Source organism: Balaenoptera acutorostrata, chromosome 10 (assembly GCF_949987535.1).
Source record: "Balaenoptera acutorostrata chromosome 10, mBalAcu1.1, whole genome shotgun sequence".
Classification (NCBI taxonomy): Eukaryota; Metazoa; Chordata; class Mammalia; order Artiodactyla; family Balaenopteridae; genus Balaenoptera; species Balaenoptera acutorostrata.
In genome coordinates, this window is record NC_080073.1 from 27,619,241 (window position 1) to 27,638,229 (window position 18,989).

General features: G+C 39.4%; 1 protein-coding gene across 14 annotated transcripts in view; it reads left to right on the forward strand.

The window, feature by feature from the left end:
• The window catches only part of CADPS (calcium dependent secretion activator), a 482,411-nt gene that overhangs the window by 341,766 nt on the left and 121,656 nt on the right, over positions 1-18,989 (forward strand). For 8 of the 14 annotated variants that reach the window (XM_057554533.1, XM_057554534.1, XM_057554535.1 and 5 more), the window contains 4 exons: positions 12,728-12,829; positions 14,581-14,644; positions 15,051-15,174; positions 17,529-17,597. In XM_057554533.1, the coding sequence (XP_057410516.1) occupies positions 12,728-12,829; positions 14,581-14,644; positions 15,051-15,174; positions 17,529-17,597 (359 nt within the window). Of the gene's footprint in view, positions 1-12,727; positions 12,830-14,580; positions 14,645-15,050; positions 15,175-17,528; positions 17,598-18,431; positions 18,450-18,989 lie in introns of all 14 variants that reach the window. The other 6 variants (XM_057554536.1, XM_057554546.1, XM_057554542.1 and 3 more) reach the window with 2 other exon arrangements.

Consider the following 18,989-nt stretch of genomic DNA (forward strand, 5'->3'; position numbering starts at 1 on the left):
TGAGTGGCATGTTGAGGCTTATACATATAAGGGTCTATGTTTGCATTGCATTTTTAAAAGAAGAAGAAACTGTAATATTAAATATCAGTTGTGTGGAATTCTGCAGTTTACAGAGTGCTTTCATACATTCTATCTCACTTGCTATAACATTTTCAGGTTAGCTACTTTGACACCCATTTTGCAGATGATGAAACTGAATTCTGTAAATTGAGGTGGCAAACCCAGATATTCTGAGTCCAAAGCTCTTCCTCTTTGTACTACATCGGCACTGCACATAGATTCTAAACATCTGAGTATTAGAGCCTGTTCTGCATAAATCTGGGATTATCATATCTCATTTCTATACCTCGGTTTTCTCATCTGCAAAATGAGCACATAGAGCATCTGTAATATCCCATCAACCTGTAAAATTATCTTGTGTGGGTTATAATAAGTAAAATAGTCCATTGTTAGATTTCGTAAGTAACATTTAAATAAAATAAGGATAATTGCCACCATTTAATAAGTGTTTGCTATATGCCAAGCACTGTGTGAAGTGCTATTTACATATATTATCTCATTTTATACTTATTGCATCACTGTGAGATCTGTATTATTATTATCCTTACCTAACAGATGAAGAGTTTGAGGCTCAGATACATTCAGTCACTTGCTTCATAGCAAATACATGTGTGGGCCTAATTCAAACATGGATATTCTGACTTTGGAGCTTGCATTTGTAACCTCTCTGCCTTACTACCTGCCCAGCATTAGCATTTGTGTATAGTGTGAGATGCAAATTCAGCCATTTGATATGATTTCAGCATTTCCAGGTGAGATACTCTAGCAGCTATCTGAATTAATTAAAGACTTTTCCATTTTTGTCCTAAAGATGTCCAAAATCAGTTTGGCCCACCTGGTAATTTTGACCTTGTGGAAAAAGTCAGAGTGTATCTGGAGTTTTAGACCACCTAAAAGGAGAGTCTCCTTTGAACACCAGTTAACAGCCTTTTGGTACTGGAAAAAAAACCCCACCGTTTTCCTACCTCTTTCACCAGGATGAACACTGTTTGTATGTGGAGAGGTTATCTATTCTTTGACCCACAATAAGAAGGGACTCATGACTCATGGAAACAAATTGCCCTTTAACTGAATTTAACTGAACAATACAGTTCATTCCTATTGTCATCTCACAACCAACTTTAGATTAGGTAAAAAGTAGCTTTTTACCTAATTTTCAATTTTTTACATATTAATAACTCAGCAGCCCCCTAGGTGAAGGCAGAGCCCGGCCCTACTGCAACTGGACATCATTAGTGCTTATTCAGGTGCTGGTGACTGACTTTATCCCACCTTCTTTGAAAACCTGTGCTCTATCTCTGTGAAACACTAGGCCTACTTGAATCCAAAATATCTAATCCAAAGTAGACATATCTGGCCAATCAGGAAGGTGTTTGCTGTTCATAATTCCAAGCAGTGGAAGATAAGGAACCATCACATGTTTGGAATCTTTTAGCATAGTGGTTCTTGACTAGGGGTGATCTCTTTCCCCGGGGACACTTGGCAATGTCTGGAGACATTTTTAATTGTCACACTGGGGAAGGGCGGTGCTGTTGTCATCTATGGGTAGAGGCCTGTTATGTTTCTAAATACCCTACAATGCACAGGGCAGCCCCCTGCAAACAAAACCCAAAACATTAAACTTCCAGGTGATGGGATGACATTTCTCCTTTTTACTTGGATTTGGGTTTCTTTCACACAGACGTATTCTGTGTCTAAAGGCATGACACTGGTTTTCAGCTTGTGCAGGGGTTGTCACACTGTAGTGTGCATATAGATCACAGGGGGAGTTTGTTAAAATGGAGAGTGTGAGGACCCATCCTCAAATAATTTCATTCAGCAAGTCTTAGGTGGAGCCAAGCATCTGCCCTTTTCATCAGTTCCTCCCCACGTATTTCTAAGGCATTTGGTCTGCAGATCCTACTTATGCAAGGCCTTGGTAGTCTAACTTGGCTGCACGTTGGAATCACTTAAAGAGCCTAAGAAATGTTGATGCCTTAGCCCCGCCTGCAGAGGTTCTGATTTAGTTAGTCTGGGATATGGCCTAAGCATCGTGGTTTTAAAATCTTATATGTAGCAACATTTAAGAACCGCTTGGGGACTTCCCTGGTGGTCCAGTGGTTAAGACATCGCCTTCCAATGCAGGGGGTGCGAGTTTGATCCCTGGTTCGGGAGCTAAGATCCCACATGCCATGTGGCCAGAAAACCAAAACATAAAACAGAAGCAACATTGTAACAAATGCAATAAAGACTTTAAAAAATGGTCCACATCAAAAAATCTTTAAAAAAAAAAAAAGAACCGCTGATTGAGGGAACATTAGTTTGGACTAGCTCTTTAAAACTGAACCCATTTTCTCAAAGAGAGAGGGAAAGCAAAGGAAAATGTGGGTATGTTCAGCTGGTTGCACTTGGCGATCATCAGATCCACAGATGTAAATCGCTATATCTTCTAATTTTTAAATCAGCTCCTAAGGTCGCAGTACTTAATTTTCACCATAATATTTTTAGTATTCTTTCTAGATGACATTTAGATTAACATCACTTTGGTCACTGTCCCACAGTGACAAGGCAATCAAACAGCTCCGATGATTGCAAGTTGCGTCAATGTTCCTTGGATCCCTTTATTATTGGGATTGGAAGTTTTTCTCATTTACATTATTATTTAACATTTCTTGAATGCCAGTGCTGTTCTTCACATATGGCCTGCAGAGAAAGTACATTGTATCAGCAATTAACAAACCCATAATGCCAACCGCCCCAATCCAAAGTAAGCTGCGTAGATGAATGAGTCTGTAAGCAGATGTAAGAGGGCATGAGTACTAAAAATCTCTGAAAACGTGTCCAAGGATTCTTTTGGGAGATGTATTTGGAGCCAAGGTGCCACTTGTGTGCAGAGACCATGCGAGCCCCGTGGCTTAGATCTGAGTGCCTGAACACTCAGATGGAGCTCACTTTTCTCCTGTTACCCCATCAGCTTCCCTAAGTCAGCAAGTGATTCCAGCCACCCAGTTGCCCAAGACAAAACCTTGGGAGCCATCCTTGATGTTTTCTCCCTTAGCATGTCACAAGGATTCGGTTACCGTGCCCTGTCAGTGCCCTTAAATATCTCTCAAGTCCATCCACTTCTCCTCTTCGATGCCACTGCCGGAGTTCAGGTCTCTGTCTTCTCTCCCCTGGACCACAGCTTTATTGACCATGTCCTTGCCTCCAGTGTGGGTCCCTCACTCCCAATCCATGTCACATAATGGTTTCCCTTATTTCTTTTTGGGGAATGCCTAGCTGGAAGTAAATGAGTCATATTGCATATGTATATTTTTCCTTCTTCTCCAATTTCTGCTTCCCTCCTTCCCTTCCTCCCTTTCTCTTTCTCCATGTTACACACACATACACCCATCATGACATTATGTCTGGTGCTTTTTAACTCTCCCTCCCCAAAAGAGAGAGAAAAGACTATAGCAGGGTAGTTCTCTTTTACCATCCTGTCTGGTAGCAGGCAGGCATGGGTGGGGGATGACAGTGACATTCACATTCTTGGTCTCATGTTACACACTGACACAGGCATTATTGCACTTGTGGACAGGAGCACGTGGCTGGTTGGCCTCCTCTTCTGGCTCTGAGCAGGTAGTGCTGGCCTTACAGATGTCTGCGTCATGCTCTCTAAATCCTAAAGAACCAGCTTCACCTAATCAGAAGGACTTCTAAGAAGGAGAAGGAAAAAAGTCCAAACACATTTCAAGTGAAAATCTGCATCCCAAGAAAAAATTTTCTCTAGAGCTTATATTCTAACTTTTAACCCATGTGACTCTCTTCCTAAAGGAAATTTGTCCCATGACAATAGCGTATTTTCCAGCTCAGACACAAAATCTTATAAAATGTGCTGCATCATCCGTCTCACTGGTGCAGTCTCTCTGGCCCATGGCAAACCATCCAAATAATGTGCATTTTCCTTCTAAAATTCCACCAGTGTGTCCTCATGCTGTGGTTATTAAATTCATTGGTGCAAAAACATATTTTCAGATGTCACACTCTATTTAGGTAGGGTAGGTGTGATACCCAAAAGCCACACGTATTACTGCTCTGACCACTCAGAAATCTATACATAAGGTCATAGGGTGTTCAGGGTGGAATTAAAAACCTAATTGTCTATGTTTGTCTAGAAATAAAGAAACCCACCTCTTCGCTTAGTCCTCAAAAAGAAAAATCTATGTAATACAAATTTTGGAAACTGGTCCTTCTCTGGGGAAAGAAATATGTACTTTCCTGCGATGCATACATCTTATACCATTTCTCTAATCATCTGTTGGCTTCTTGCTTCATTCAGTACCTGGGCAGAGCCTGAACCACTTTAACTAATGTCCTTGTGCCAGTAACATCCACATTCTGTGAGATTGTTCAGAGGGAGGGACTTCTCCATCACTCCCATCCTTATAAGAGAATGAAGATACCTTCTGTTATTGTTGGGTTATAGCTACATATTTAGGAAAGCAGTAAACAAGTCAGAAAAGACTTGACTTGTGTATTTTTGCCCTCTCCTAGCCTCTTTTTCAAACTGACTAAAGCCAACCTCAAGAAGCTTCAATGTGCATTTGTAATGTAGAAACTGCTTGTTGTTCCTCCCTATCTTACTCTTTGTGATACAAACACTTGATATATTTGTTTTAGCAGCGTGTCTAAGCCCCAGGGCATCAGGGCATAATTAGAAAAGGGCATGGGCTGGAGGGAGAGGAGGAAGAAAGGGTAAGGCTGGGCTTTCATAATGAAGCAGTGACTATGGGGGGACGTGAGAGTCCTAATTACAATTTATAATTAACCTAGAGATTATACATATCATCCAGAGGAGTGAGTGGGGATGTCTCCTTTTGAGATGATGGTGCTTTGGTGCGGTCTTGAATGTGTAGTTATTAACCATTTGAAAGAGACAAAGGAAAATATTCCACACTAGGATCAAATTCAAAAGTATCATTCTGAAAGTTGTTAAGGATTAAGAATTGCTAGAAGAAGTCAGTTTTTTTAAAAAAGAGAAGTTAAGAAAGTGTGTTTGGTCTAAATGTTCTATTTAGGGACCATTACAAGGAACGGCTACTAAAATATTCTGTTCCACTCTGACCCTTTCAGCTCTCATGTTTCTGGGCTGGAACATTTTTGTAGCACGTAGGATTCAGTTATCATGCTTGTTTACGGACATTTTCATGGATCTGTAATGCGGTCTGCAGGCATGCATCCATTTGGAGAGAGAGAATATATCATGTTTACGGTGCCTGCACCGGCATATGTGGACATTTGCATTTGGAGAGAAAGTATATTCCCACTTCAACTGGAGTTTTACCCTTTGTTGATAGTGATTGGAGCTTAAAGCTGGCTGTATGCAGAGAGGTGGACCAGACGCTCTTTCCTCTTTTGTTGAATTCACACATTTCTTTTTACACTAGATTCTACACTTGATCACCAAATAGATGCAATAGCAGAACACATCAATCATTGTATGCTTTGAATTAATTTAGTAACCTGACCTTCTTGAAAAGATATCTTACCTTCCCAACGGAGGTTTTGTGGCCCGGCTTTCAACATAATGGGGAGGACCCTGGTAGCAGGATAATTAAACGCTAGGACTCTGTGTGCTCACCTGGGTGAGTAGCAACAATTTAACGCCCCCAAAGAGGTCATTTCACTTTCACAAAACACAAGGAAGCTTGAATTCTTTGGCTCAAATGTTCACACTTAATTTCAAGCATCACAATAAAGTGTTTCACATTAAAAGCCTTGTGCTTAATCATATTGGATTAATCCTACAATAGACATTAATTAACAAGCTCTAGCTCAGAAACATTTGGGGAAAGGGAGAAGAATTTGCATAACTAGTCCTAAAGTGTGGGCAGTCGGGTTAGGGTCATTTTAATCTGACAAAAGAAAAAAACCAAAGGAACCCAGAAAAACACAACTCTAGATGTATTATTATTTGTGACATGGCTCAAGATGGGAGGCGGTGAGGAGAGTGAAGATGACAGAACTGGTGCTAACCACTTTGACAAGAACTTGAAGAGCAGCCGACGTGACATCTTTCCTGTCGTGCTGCCGAAAATGTCAACTTTGTGAAGGACAGTGAGAAAATGGTTTGCCGAAAACTTGAAAGGTGGATTCCAGAGATGCCTGCTGTGTCAGATGCAATATAGTCTGTCGTGGCCCGAGAGACCCACTCTGGGCTCCGATGATGGCCTGCAGGTGGGAGAGCTTCCAGTCTTCGACAGGGCTCCAAAAAGGACTGCACTTGATCTGCATATTGTCTCAAGTTTGCAGGATCATGATATACAAAAAGTGAGTGGTTAGCCAGTGTGCAGTTAGGTGGAACCAGTGACCAGGGACCACATTTCCTTGTCTTGTGTGTCTGTGTGTGTGTGTGTGTGTGTGTGTTGCTAAAGCTAGGTTCAGAGACATCAATGCTTCTACTAAAATTGGGAGCCAGAGGATGTGTGCTTTATGAACTTACATCAGTTCCACATAAGTAACAAAAACTAACTCTGGATAATCTAAGCAAAAGGGAGTTTATGGGGATGATGCCAGGAGCCTCAAAAAAAAAAAAAAAAAAAAAAAGGGAGGGGGAAACTGGAATCAAGGCAGCAACAGAAAAGTAGGAAACAGGATCAAAGCAGTGGTACAGTCCTTACCTGCACATTGGAATGACCTAGGGAGCTTTAACTTGACATGTGTAGGCCCTGCTGCAGACACATTGAATCAGAGCTTGAGGGTGGGACCTCTCAAAGCTCTCTACTGGTTCTAAGATACAGTCAGAGATTAAGAACTACCGACCTGGGAGAACAAGCTGGGCCGGGCACAGCTGCTGAGACAGCAAACCCCACCAGTTTCTTTTATCCTTACATCATTTATGTGCTATAAAGATTCCGGGAACGAGTGTCCAGTTGGCTGAGTGCAGTTCAGAGTCCAGCTAAGATGTATAGCGACCACCCACGGCAGGAGGTGGCCTGCAGGAAGCCCTCGGCATTGACAGCGGGAGAGTAGTCTCCTCAGTTTACACACAATGCAGCCAAGGTCATTCCTCCAAAGGAAATTCGAGTGCCCTTAGGAAGTGGCGATGGACCCTAAGAAGTGCAAAACCACCAGCAGAAAATGCATCAGTCAGGATCCAAGAGGGCAGAGGATTCAGGCTCCTAGACACATGTTCTGAGTAAAGACACATCTCAGCCTGGGATTTGCTAGGTAGGAGTTTAAAAATCCAGCTTCAACCCTCCTCTTCTCTCATTCTTTGTGATTCCTTAAGTGTTAGAAGTATTGAGAAAAGAACAAGATGCAGAGCCAGTTTTATGACAATTATAGAATCACCCCCAAATGCTTCCAAAACAGAGAAACAAAAGCATGGCTTCTGAGAGACACCAATACAGTTCTTCTACTTATTTTGCAGCCAGCACTGCTTGGAATGGCACCTAGAAAACAGTGCAAATGCCATTTTTGGAAGGGGTTGCTAGCTTCATAAGTGGACCATATACTTCTTAGAGAAGATCTCTGGTTCCACATTCACTCAATCCAAGGGAAATTGGGAACCCTGGATTCCCAACTCCAAAAATACCCTTTCATGCGTTCAGCCACCCACCAAATATTTTTTCGCTCTAAGGCAGAGGTTCTCAAAGTAAGGTTCCCCGAACCAGCAGTACCAGAGAACTTGTTAGAAATGCCAGTTCTCAGGTCCCACCCCAGATCTGTTGAATCAGAAACTCTGAGGTGCCCCAGCAGTCTGAGTTGTCACAAGCTTTCCAGGTGACTCCGAGGCAGGCTCAGGTGGCCACAACTCTAGGGAAAGTATTTCATTGCTTCTGTGAAAACAGTGCTCCCTATATATTGAACCAGGATTTTTCAGTTAGTAGATCCATAGAAACCTACCAAAACCGGTACAATTAACATTGACAGATTATAGGGGTCAATGGAAGAGAAATCGATGTTTGAAAGAATTTTCAATAATAACTATGAGAAATCAAACACCCCACAAAGGATATTTTTGCTTTTTTAACTGATGGAGTGAAAACCTGTGATCTTGGACAAATTATATTTTTCTTGCACATCTCTCCCTCAGTGTGTAAAATAACACCCCCTGTTACCAGTATCATTTCAGAGCAATTCCGGCAATTACAAATAAATGTGCATTGGATGTCGAAATTGTGATGTGTTTTATCACCTGTTTTTGTTGGTGAACTCCGTACTATGTGTCTCACAGACTCAGATTGGTTTGTTTCATTTATTTAAAATGAAACTATTCACACTGACGTAGGCGATTAAGAAGCAAATTTAAGAAATGACAATAATTTTTAGTTGTTTACCTTTTTTGAATAGGGAGATTAACAGTGTTCACAAAGTAGTTCAAGGAGACACGGAAGCTGCCATCTGATACTTTTAATAGTTATAAATGTGACTCATCAGAACAAAAGGGGAAAAAACATAATCAGATTTTATGTTTATAATACCCTTTGTAGTGAGAATTACAGGAAAGCCAGGCACAGACTAAATGTTCAGTTTTTATCATCTCAAACACAAATCTAAAAGCTGCCTTCTAATTGCCTAATTGCCTTAGAAGGCTTGTTGGGTAAGGAAGGAATGATTTTCTGCACAGAGAGGTTTATTTCCTAATAATGGCCACAAACATCTCTGGGATGCCTATGTTAAATGGTTTTCAGGCTTTTTCCTGTGATCTGTAAACTCCTCTCTGAATTGTACCTTATATTTAATAGCATTTTTCTCTGGCTTAATTCCCTGCTAAGAAACAAAATGCTTAAAATGGCTCCACTTTTCCCAAATCGATTGTGTGCATGTACACACGCCAATTGTATAAACGTGTGTTCAGTACATTAGCAAGCTGAATTTTGTATAAACAAAATTCAAAAGCCACAGCTAAAGAAAGTTGTAGATTATAACAGACACATGAGACGTTACTACAGAAAGTGTCACATGTATTTCGTGGGGCCAGTGAATTCATCCTGAGATTTAACTACAGATTTGTGGGCATTTTATATTTAAATAATTTTTAAATAAACTTCGTAAATTAACATTTGAGATTTTTCCTGAAAATTTGAAAATAAGGACATGTGTATAGATTCCAACAGCCTACCTGATATTTACCATTTTGCCTCTAAGTTCAGGAGGGTGTGAAGAAATAGACTGTATAGGATTTTACTATTTACGGGTATTTTCTACAAAGTGGGTGAGGGGAAGTTTTTTCTTTTTTCAAGTAGGGCATTTTTAGTACTTAAAAAGAAGGGAAGCTGACCAATAAACCCCTAACAGGAGGTACACTGCTATCATTTGCCAAGTCTTTTGTGCAGTCAGACTGGTCTAGTATACAGGATTTTCCCAACTTCTGCTGGATCCTTGAGAAGGCCTATAAATAAGACCATTTGTTTGGTCTCAAGATGACTTGCATTTGCAAACTGAAGAATGTTCCAATAGAAGTTTCATGGTGACGCACCAATCTGCAAACTGGCTCAGCCAGTAGTCAAAACAAGTCACTACAAGATCTGGGAGCTGAAGACTTTGAATGGGTCAGATTATCCTTCGTCTAATTTGGCACAGATAAATTTGGGCTATAAATATGCAGCCTTCCTTTGTATTTTCAACTTGAATGGGCCAAAGGAAATAAGGAAAATGTGTGTGAACCTATTGGTAATTCAGAAACATGAGAATACTGTGATTAAACTGAAATTCACTTATTTTTGCCAGGGTCATTCTTTTTATTAAATGAGCAGTAGTTCTCTAAGATTGAAAAATAGCCTATGTGGTTAGTTCTTTTTTCCACCCTTATTGAGATATTAACATATACCATATGTAAGTTTAAGATGTACAATGGGATGATTTGATACACGGATACATTGTAAAATGATTATTGCATAAGGTTAGTTTTGTATAATTACTGTGTGTGTGTGTGTGTGTGTGTGTGTGTGTGTATAACATTTAAGATCTACTCTCTTGACAGCTTTCAAGTAAATAATAGAGTACTATTAATTATAGTCACCACAGGGTATATTAGATCCCCAGAACTTATTCCTCTTATAGTTGGAAGTTTGTACCCTTTGACCAACATCTTCCCATTTCACCCACTCCCCAGCCTCTGGCAACCACCATTCTCCTCTCTATTTCTATGAGTTCAGCTTCTTTAGATACCACATATAAGTAATATGTGTTTATCATACACATATCAGTGTTTACCTTACTGTCTCATTTATTTCACTTAGCATAATGCCTTCTTTTTGTGGCTGAATAATTTTCCACTGTGTATGTATCCTTTATCCGTTCAGTTCATCTGTCAGTAGATAATATTGTCAATAAACAACATAGGTTGTTTCCCTATCTTGGCTATTGTAAGTAATGCTGCAGTTAACATGGGGGTGCAGATATATCTTCAAGATAGTGATTTTCCAGATGTAGAGAACAAACTTATGGACACCAAAGGGGGAAAGCGGAGGGTGAGGGGGGTGATGGTGGTGGGATGAATTAGGAGATTGGGATTGACATAGATACACTAATATGTATAAAATAGATAACTAATAAGAACCTGCTGTATAAATAAATAAATAAATAAATAAATGAGAAAAAAAAAAAAGATACTGATTTTCTTTTTTTCAGATACATATACATACCCAGAAGTGGGATTGCTAGATCATATGGCAGTTTTATTTTTAATTTTTGAGAAACCTCCATACTGGTCTCCATAGTGGCTGCAGCAGTTTACCTTCCCACCAACAGTGCAGGAGGGTTCATTTTTCTCCACAGCCTCTCCAGCACGTATTTGTTGTCTTGTTTTGAGAACAGCCATTCTGGCAGGTGTGGGGTGATATCTCACTGCAGTTTTGATTTGTATTTCCTTGATGATTAATGATGTTGAGCATCTTTTCATGTACCTAATGGCCATTTGTATGTCTTCTTTGGGAAAAAGTCTATGTCCTCTGCCTATTTTTAATCAAATTATTTGGAGGTTTTTCTATTTAAGAGTTCCTTCTATATTTTGAATATTAACCCCTTATCAAATAGATGGCTTGCAAATATTTTCTCTCATTCCATAGGTTGTCTCTTTTTTTTTAGCAATAACAATAGCAAACATTTATTGAGCACTTATGTGCCAGGGGATTTGTATGTGTTATCATGTTCCATGTGCTAATTAACCCTTATAGAAACCCTCAGGAAGGACTGTTTTTATCCCTGTTTGACAGATAAGGAAACTGAGTCTCAAAGAAGTCACAAACTATTAAGTGAGAAATCCAGCTTTAGGTGTTAGGCAGCTGTAGGTTGTCTTTACATTTTGCTATGCAGAAGCTTTTTAATTTGCTAAAGTGTCACTTTTTATGTCTTGTCTATTTTGCTTCTGTTGTTTGTGCTTTGGTGTCATATTCAAAAAAATTATTGCCAAGACCAATGTCAAAGAACTTTCCCTCTGTATTTCCTTCTAGGATTTTTACAGCTTCAGGTCTTACATTTAAATCTTTAATCCATTTTGAGTTCTTTTTTGTGAATGTTCTAAGATAAGGATCCAATTTCATTCTTTTGCATGTGGATATCCAGTTTTCCCAATGCCACTTATTGAAGAAACTATCCTTTCCCCATTGAGTATTCTTGGCTCCCTTGTCAAATATTAGTTGACCATACATGTGAGGGCTTATTTCTGGGCTCTCAACTCTGTTCCATTAGTCTATATGTTTGTTTTTATGCCAGTACCATACTGTTTTGATTACTACAGCTTTGTAATATAGTTTGAATTCAGGAATTGTGATTCTTCCAACTTTGTTCTTTCTCGGGATTCCATTGGTTATTTGGGGCTTTTGTGGTTCCTTACAAATTTTAGGATTTTTTTTTTTTCTATTTCTGTGAAAAAAAATCCCACTGGAATTTTGATAGGGATTGCATAGAATTTATAGATGGCTTTGGGTATTACAGACATGTTAACTATATTAATTCTTACAATCCATGTACACAAGATATCTTTCCATTTATTTGAGTTTTCTTCAGTTTCTTTCATCAAGGTCTTGTAATTTGTACAATGTCTTGTAATTTGTTCTTTAGTTAATACATGAGTGGTGAAATTAATCCGAACATCTGTAGTTATAATCTGGAAAGTGAGTCATTTAACAGCATTTACCTTTGGGAAATATAGACACTTACAAGACTCCTGGTTTTCATAGGAGTTTGTGTGCATAGTTCAGGAGTCCCAAACATAAGTGCTGATAAGAGAGACAGGTAATGTAAATTAGAGATATGGACCAGGAGAGTGCCTCCCTCAGCTAAGGAAGAAGCTGTTTGTTGCCCCTCTCCAATTAATGCCAGCTGTTCCAAATTTGCAAGAGAATTGTATCATAAAACTTTCCTAATGTAAAAAATGTTGGCAAGCCGTTCAAAATTTCAAAAGGCTGTGAGCCAAACAGAGCAGGTCTAGAGGTTGGCTTTAACCTGCAAGCCACCCCTTTGTACATTTTACCATTTCACAATAAATGAGCGACAGCTCTGCAAATGTCTCCAAATGATAACCTCAAAATACCCCATCCCCTCTAGTCGCTGGCACTGAAAAAGCAGGACTTCTCCTAAGGTCACATCGATCACTGTAGTTGTTCTTCTAAAATGGACAGTTTCCTCCTGCTAGAGATTTGATTTGATGGTGTCAGCATATGAGGTTCCCGTCACCTCATGACATGTCTTCTTTCAGGCCTGATGGAATTGGAACTGTGACTGTTGAAGAAAAGGAACGTTTTGAAGAAATCAAAGAGAGACTCCGAGTTCTGTTGGAAAATCAGATTACACATTTTAGGTAAGGATCTGGGGTTAAAGGGGTTTTTAGGAGGATGAGACTGGGGAGGGGCAAATTAAGGGCTTGATTTTCTAAAACTGTAACTCTATCAGAGACACACTAAATATTAGAAATAGCTGAATGAGGACTTACTGGATAGCACAGAGAACTATACTCAATATTTTTTAATAACCTATAAGTGAAAAGAATCTGAGAAAGAATATATGTAATATATATATTATATATATATATATATATATATATATATATAACTGAATCAGTTTGCTATACACCTGAAACTAACACAACATTGTAAACCAACTATACTTCAGTGAAAAAAATACGAAAGAAATAGCTGAATGAATAAGCCAACCAAGACAGTGTTCCCCAATATCCAGGAGACTTTGAAATCTTAAGTTCATTTTATTTCCACTAAAAGAACAAAGCCCTCTTTGTGTAAGCTGACCCTGATCATCAATCTATCTAAAACATCTACTGAAATGTTGAATTTGATGCTTCTTCAAGGTTTTTAAATACAACAGTGAAAAATCCTGTGAATCACTTCTCATAGGGAAGGAAGGCAGTGGTACCCAGAAGAGCATCCCCACCTTCTCCATTACCTGAAAACAGGACGAGTGGGCTATGTGGGGAAAGAAAGAATCTTGGTTCAACCTTGACAGACTGATCATTCACTTCCCCACATGCTCGAGACAGCTCACGGGTCTGGGCTTGAGCCTTGCACCACACAGCCCACTTCTCCCTTAGAATAAATTAGATATTTTTAATGCTGCACTGGTGGTTCTGAACCAGAGATCTTGGAATAGGAGCTCATCAATAGTAAGAGCATTTATAATAGCATAGTAAATAGTTCCTGTTTATTAAATGCATCCTGTGCACTACATAGGGAACTAGAGGCTGGATAAGCATGAACTTATTATTTTTTTATTCTCAGGACAATTTGTAAGGTAGTTATTGTAATTCCCATTGAAACAAGGAGCAAACCGAGGTTGAGAGAAGTTAAGTAACTTGCCCCAGGCCCCTCGGCCAGCAAGTGGAAGAAATGGCATACATACATAGGATAGTCTGGGTTTCAATAGGCCATCCTTTTTCTTTTGTACCATGAGGAAGAGTGTCTTGAAAGACTTATGACAGCCTGAAATAGTTACTAGAACTCTTAGTGGTACCTGACATAGGTACCATCTGTGCCATCAGAAACCTCCTGGATAAATCTTTACTGGTCACACACTCTATGCTAGATACGTTGCCAATAGCAAAAGATCAAATAACAATTAAAAACTACAATCAAGGAAGGACAATTAGTAGAATCATGAATTTGCTCAAAATGCACTCCTGTATTTCCTATCATAATCCTCTGGAGATTTAGGTAAGTGTGTTTGAATTTTAGCCTGTTTCAACTAATATTGTTTAATGCCGGTCTGGTCTCAGTAATTATATATAAGGTCACATTTGAGCTAACAAATGGTTCTCCTTCACAACAGAAATCTAAACAGAGCCTTATGTCATCACTGGAAATATTCTTTTCTGCTGCAGACATTTGCAGAGTCTCTCTTTAGTCATTATTCACACATACACATATATACATTATATACACACATATATGGTGTGAATTCAGATTAGCATAACACAACGTGACAAAATAAAAAGCATTTTCTGTTCCTCAGAGGGAGTTGCCATAGGAATCAAGTTACAGCATATTTCATTCTAAAATGTAATTGATTCAGGCAACCTGAACATTTTTCTGTCCTTTTTAGGTATTGCTTTCCATTTGGTCGACCTGAAGGTGCTTTGAAAGCTACCCTCTCACTCTTGGAAAGGGTAAGAATGAAAGTAAAAGACAAATGATATCTACACAGAGACATAAACATCATGGTAATTAAATATTGTGGTTGAATGGCCTAGTTTGTCATTTCTAAAGGATTTGTTTACCATTCATCAAATACCAGAATAAATATGAAGAAATTGCCAAAATTCTAGATATTTTATCTCCAGACTCTCAAATAGTGAGGATATATTGAAGATACGCTCCTTGCCCTTCCATGATTCATGGACAGGCTTTGACATCCGAACTGTGCACTGGAATTTTTTCTCTTTAACAATGGCGCTCAATCCATGTTAAGTTGCAAAGAGGCATTCACAACTAATTTTAAACTGAATTCTTTAAACGTAAATGAGTAACACATTTCGTTGAGCCATCTTAAGAACCTAGTTTTTCCACCTATAGGTCTTGATGAAAGATATTGTTACCCCAGTACCACAAGAGGAGGTGAAAACAGTCATCCGTAAATGTCTAGAGCAGGCTGCTTTAGTCAACTATTCTCGGCTGTCAGAGTATGCCAAAATCGAAGGTAAGGCCCCCGTCTGCCCCCAATTTTTAATTTAAATTTTGGTATGCCTCCCTAGGGAAGTCTCTCTCTTTTCCGACGGGCACCAGAAAACAGTGGCCCATCTCTGTATGTTAAGCTGAAACTTGAAAGCACTTGAAATGGGATAGCTTCCTCACCTGTGGCCACATAAATGATTGAAGGCACAGGGGCTCAGGAAACGGTCTTTGTAGGGAAGGATTTTGAATATAGGATGTTATCAGACAACTAAGGTCCTTCCAAGAGGCTGTGTTGGCCCTGACTTTGCTCTGTGGCTAATGTTTTTCTATGAAAGAGTTCTGTAGGGTGGCTACCTTCTTTAAATAGAGGAAAACTAAACAGTTTGTTGTCCACTGTTGATAGCATTGGAAGTAAAACAGGAATTGAATAAAGCAACATCAAGATTTTGCCTAACTCCTTCTTGTCTCTTGAACGTATCTTGTCTCTCGGTAGCTTTTCAAACTTGATGGCAGGTTAGTATTCGGCTGTCTCTGATGGCTCCTGGTTTGCTTTAGATCTTATTCAATCTTGTTACTCCAAACCTAGGATGTTGTTATCACTGCCCTCTCAAGTTTTAGGGAAGTGGTCACTAATGACCAAGTAATCGCCCAAAGGCACTTTGAGTCCACTCTACTTGAGAAGATATGGTTCTTTGGGACCTGTTCATTTGCAAAGATATTAATCACTTTTCATTGTTACCCTGTTGGCTGCTATAGGGTGATTTGAAAACCACACCCAACTTGACCGTGGTGTAAGTGTATAAATGTGGAAGTTCTGTGTGCAAAACTCAATGTGTCCGCATTCTGGAATCTGATGTTCTCTCATGTGAAACACCCAAATAAAACCAGCAAATACCCATAGTCTGCCTTCAGGACATGACTGGGAAAAAAAAAAATAAGAGAGACCTAATCAACTACCAAAACCCCATCACTTACCTTGGCAAAGTCCTTGTTTCCTTAGAGAATTAGGTTAAGATCATGTCAAATACGCAGTGTTCTGTACATTCCATGTCCTCCCTCTCTCAATTTTGTCTGTCTTGACGATGCAAATTGTGTACCAGTGGTAATGAATTCGTTGTTATGCATCCAGGGAGAAACACTTAAGAATTGGGCACTAAAAGGATGTTTATCAACTCTTGACTTGGTAATGAGTGACAAAAATAGAGGAACAAGGAGATCGTTAAAGGGCTATATTAGCAAATAATGATTCCAGCATTTACCTTCCCAGGACATAATGATTGGTTGTATTTGTTAAAGTCAACCGGGTACCTAGTAATTCTAGGCCAGGCCAGGGATGGGATGGGATCAAGAAACGTTCTGTTGCCACGTCTGCTGCCTCGTGTGTAGGTCTTGGTCTAGCTATGACTAGTCTTTTGGTAAGATCTCTCTCTTCTTTCAGATAAATATATCCAAAAACAAACTTTAAGATCTGTAAGTAAAAATGCATTCATTTCTGAAGTAGATCAGCTGGTCTGTAATTTCCTTTTGTGCCTCAATTCTTCTTGGTTGTGTTAATTATCTTTTGCACTGTGACTTTTAGGGCTGGGGATTCTTTGAAGAAACCAATCTTTTTTTTCCAACTCTCTTTTCAGAGAAGTACCTCATTCCACACTACCTGCTCTCTTCCGCTTCTCTCCTTCCTTGTCCGTGATTGGCTCAGCCACTTTTTGACATTACCCCTGCAAAAGTGGCTGTGACACCAATTTCAAAGCATGCTGGGATTGTTAATTCAGACAACCCAACATCCTCTGGCTGCATGTATCAGGTTTTCTTTCATGAACATAGTCCACCATAGGCTGAGACATGGCAGCTTTAAAGATATTACTACCAGACAACTTTCTTTTACAAGGTTCTGATCCTACCCCCGGCAAAGAAATCTTGCATTTTGACATTTGAGATTCTCTGTGACCATTAACAGCTTAGTTCCCTGAGAATGTTGGAAAGAAGTTGTAGTAATATTGCTGGAGACTATGTTTATGAAGAAATACCTCAAGAGCCTTAGATACTAAAGTCTGAAATCCTTAGTATCTTGGAGCCTTCAGTCAATGAAATTCTGTTTCCCTTTATTCATGATGTTTTCGGTCATTGTATTCTTGCAAATAATTCTAAAGAGACGTGTAAAATCATAGTCACAATCTCTCTCGTGACTCACGGCATGCTGAATGGTTAATCCAGTAGATCTCCAATTTTGAAACTCCTTTTTCTTTTATCCTGTGTTTATCCCAGAATATTCTGTGGCTATTTTCCTTTGAGCTAATGTAACGTTTTCCTCTAACCTATGACCTATAACCTCTTGACCTCTGACCTAAGCCTCTTGCATGCCCAAATCCTCTTTTATAGGGAAAAAGAGAGAAATGTATGAGCATCCTGTCTTCTGCTTGGCCTCCCAAGTGATGGATTTAACCATTCGTGAGTACCTACCACCTCCTCGCCATGCTGTCTTCACTCTTTCTGTTTTCATTATTTCAAGAAAATTCAGATCCAAACCAACTCACTCTCCTTGCTTCAAGTTTTTTAGCATTGGCTTGTCTGTTGATTCTGTCTGTGAAACCCAGTGTGAGAAGTCCAGTCACTTTTATCAGCCTAACACAGGTTAGACAATTAAGCCATTTGTTTGTGATAAACTCAGATTTGTCTGTAAGTTTTTCAGTTATTCTCTGTCTGTGACCTGAATGCATTTTTACTTTGCTTGTGTGTAACCCCAATTTGTAAAGTGCTTGTCACTGGTACACAATCAAAAGGTAGCAGCTAGGTGGGGAGCAATGTGTTAGGTGTCAGATAAAGGACAGTTGGGGCAAAACCGTGCTTTCTTTTCCATGTTTAAGATGTCAAACTGTTGTGGGTAGATCACACAGGGTGGTCCATTCTCTGTAAAAGTTAGATCTTATATGCCTCCTGTCTGTTCTCGCAAACTGGGAAGCTTTTTCTTGTTCTTTCTGGAGATTTGGAGTTGTCCTCGTCCTCTAAGCTCTGGCTAGAACATATGACTTAGTTGTCACTTGGAGAGTTCATGTATGTTTCACAGCTTGATTTCACATTAAACTTAATTTGACTAATTTTCTATTTGTGCAGCATTGACCCCACACTTCTGGGCGGTGGGAACTCAAGGGCAACTTTTTCTTTCCAATATCATGTATCACACATAAGTGGGGGGCATTTTGGTTCACTTGCTCATTAATCCTTGCATATGTGTTCTTGTTTCTCTCTCTCTTCTCTCCTTGTCGTGCTTTCTCTTTCAAATAGAGAATCAAAAGGACGCAGGTGAACCAATTGTATATGCATTATAATCCATCAGGACTGTTGAGTTATATTTAGTTTTTGTTTCTGTTTTTGTTTTTTAATAGCTCCTTAACGTATGTACTCCCAAAGACTGATGTGGAGTCGCAGTAATACTTAAGGAGTTAATTTGTGCTGTCTAACTATATCTCATGCCCACTAGATATTGACCTCTATAGAGCAGAATTTCTGTAAAGGCATAAGTTTTGAAGGAACAGAACCCTGGTTGGCTGTGGAGCTTCATTTCATCTTTGGTTTCAGGATTCCAGTGATTTGGCCTCATGTGCTTTTTTAAAAAAAACAGTGACTGAAGCAAACTAATCTTCCTCTTTGTTTTTCATTTCTTTTTCCTGTTTTCTGCCCTATTGAGAAGTTTGTGTTCTTTGGTGAATGTTTCTCGGCCAAGGCAGAGAGGAGCTGTGTCCGTGTTGTTCTTGTATGTATCACGTGATGAGGCAGGATGCACGCACAGGTGGCTAAACAGGGGCCGTTGCTAGAAGTTTCATGAGAGGAAAACCCTTAAAT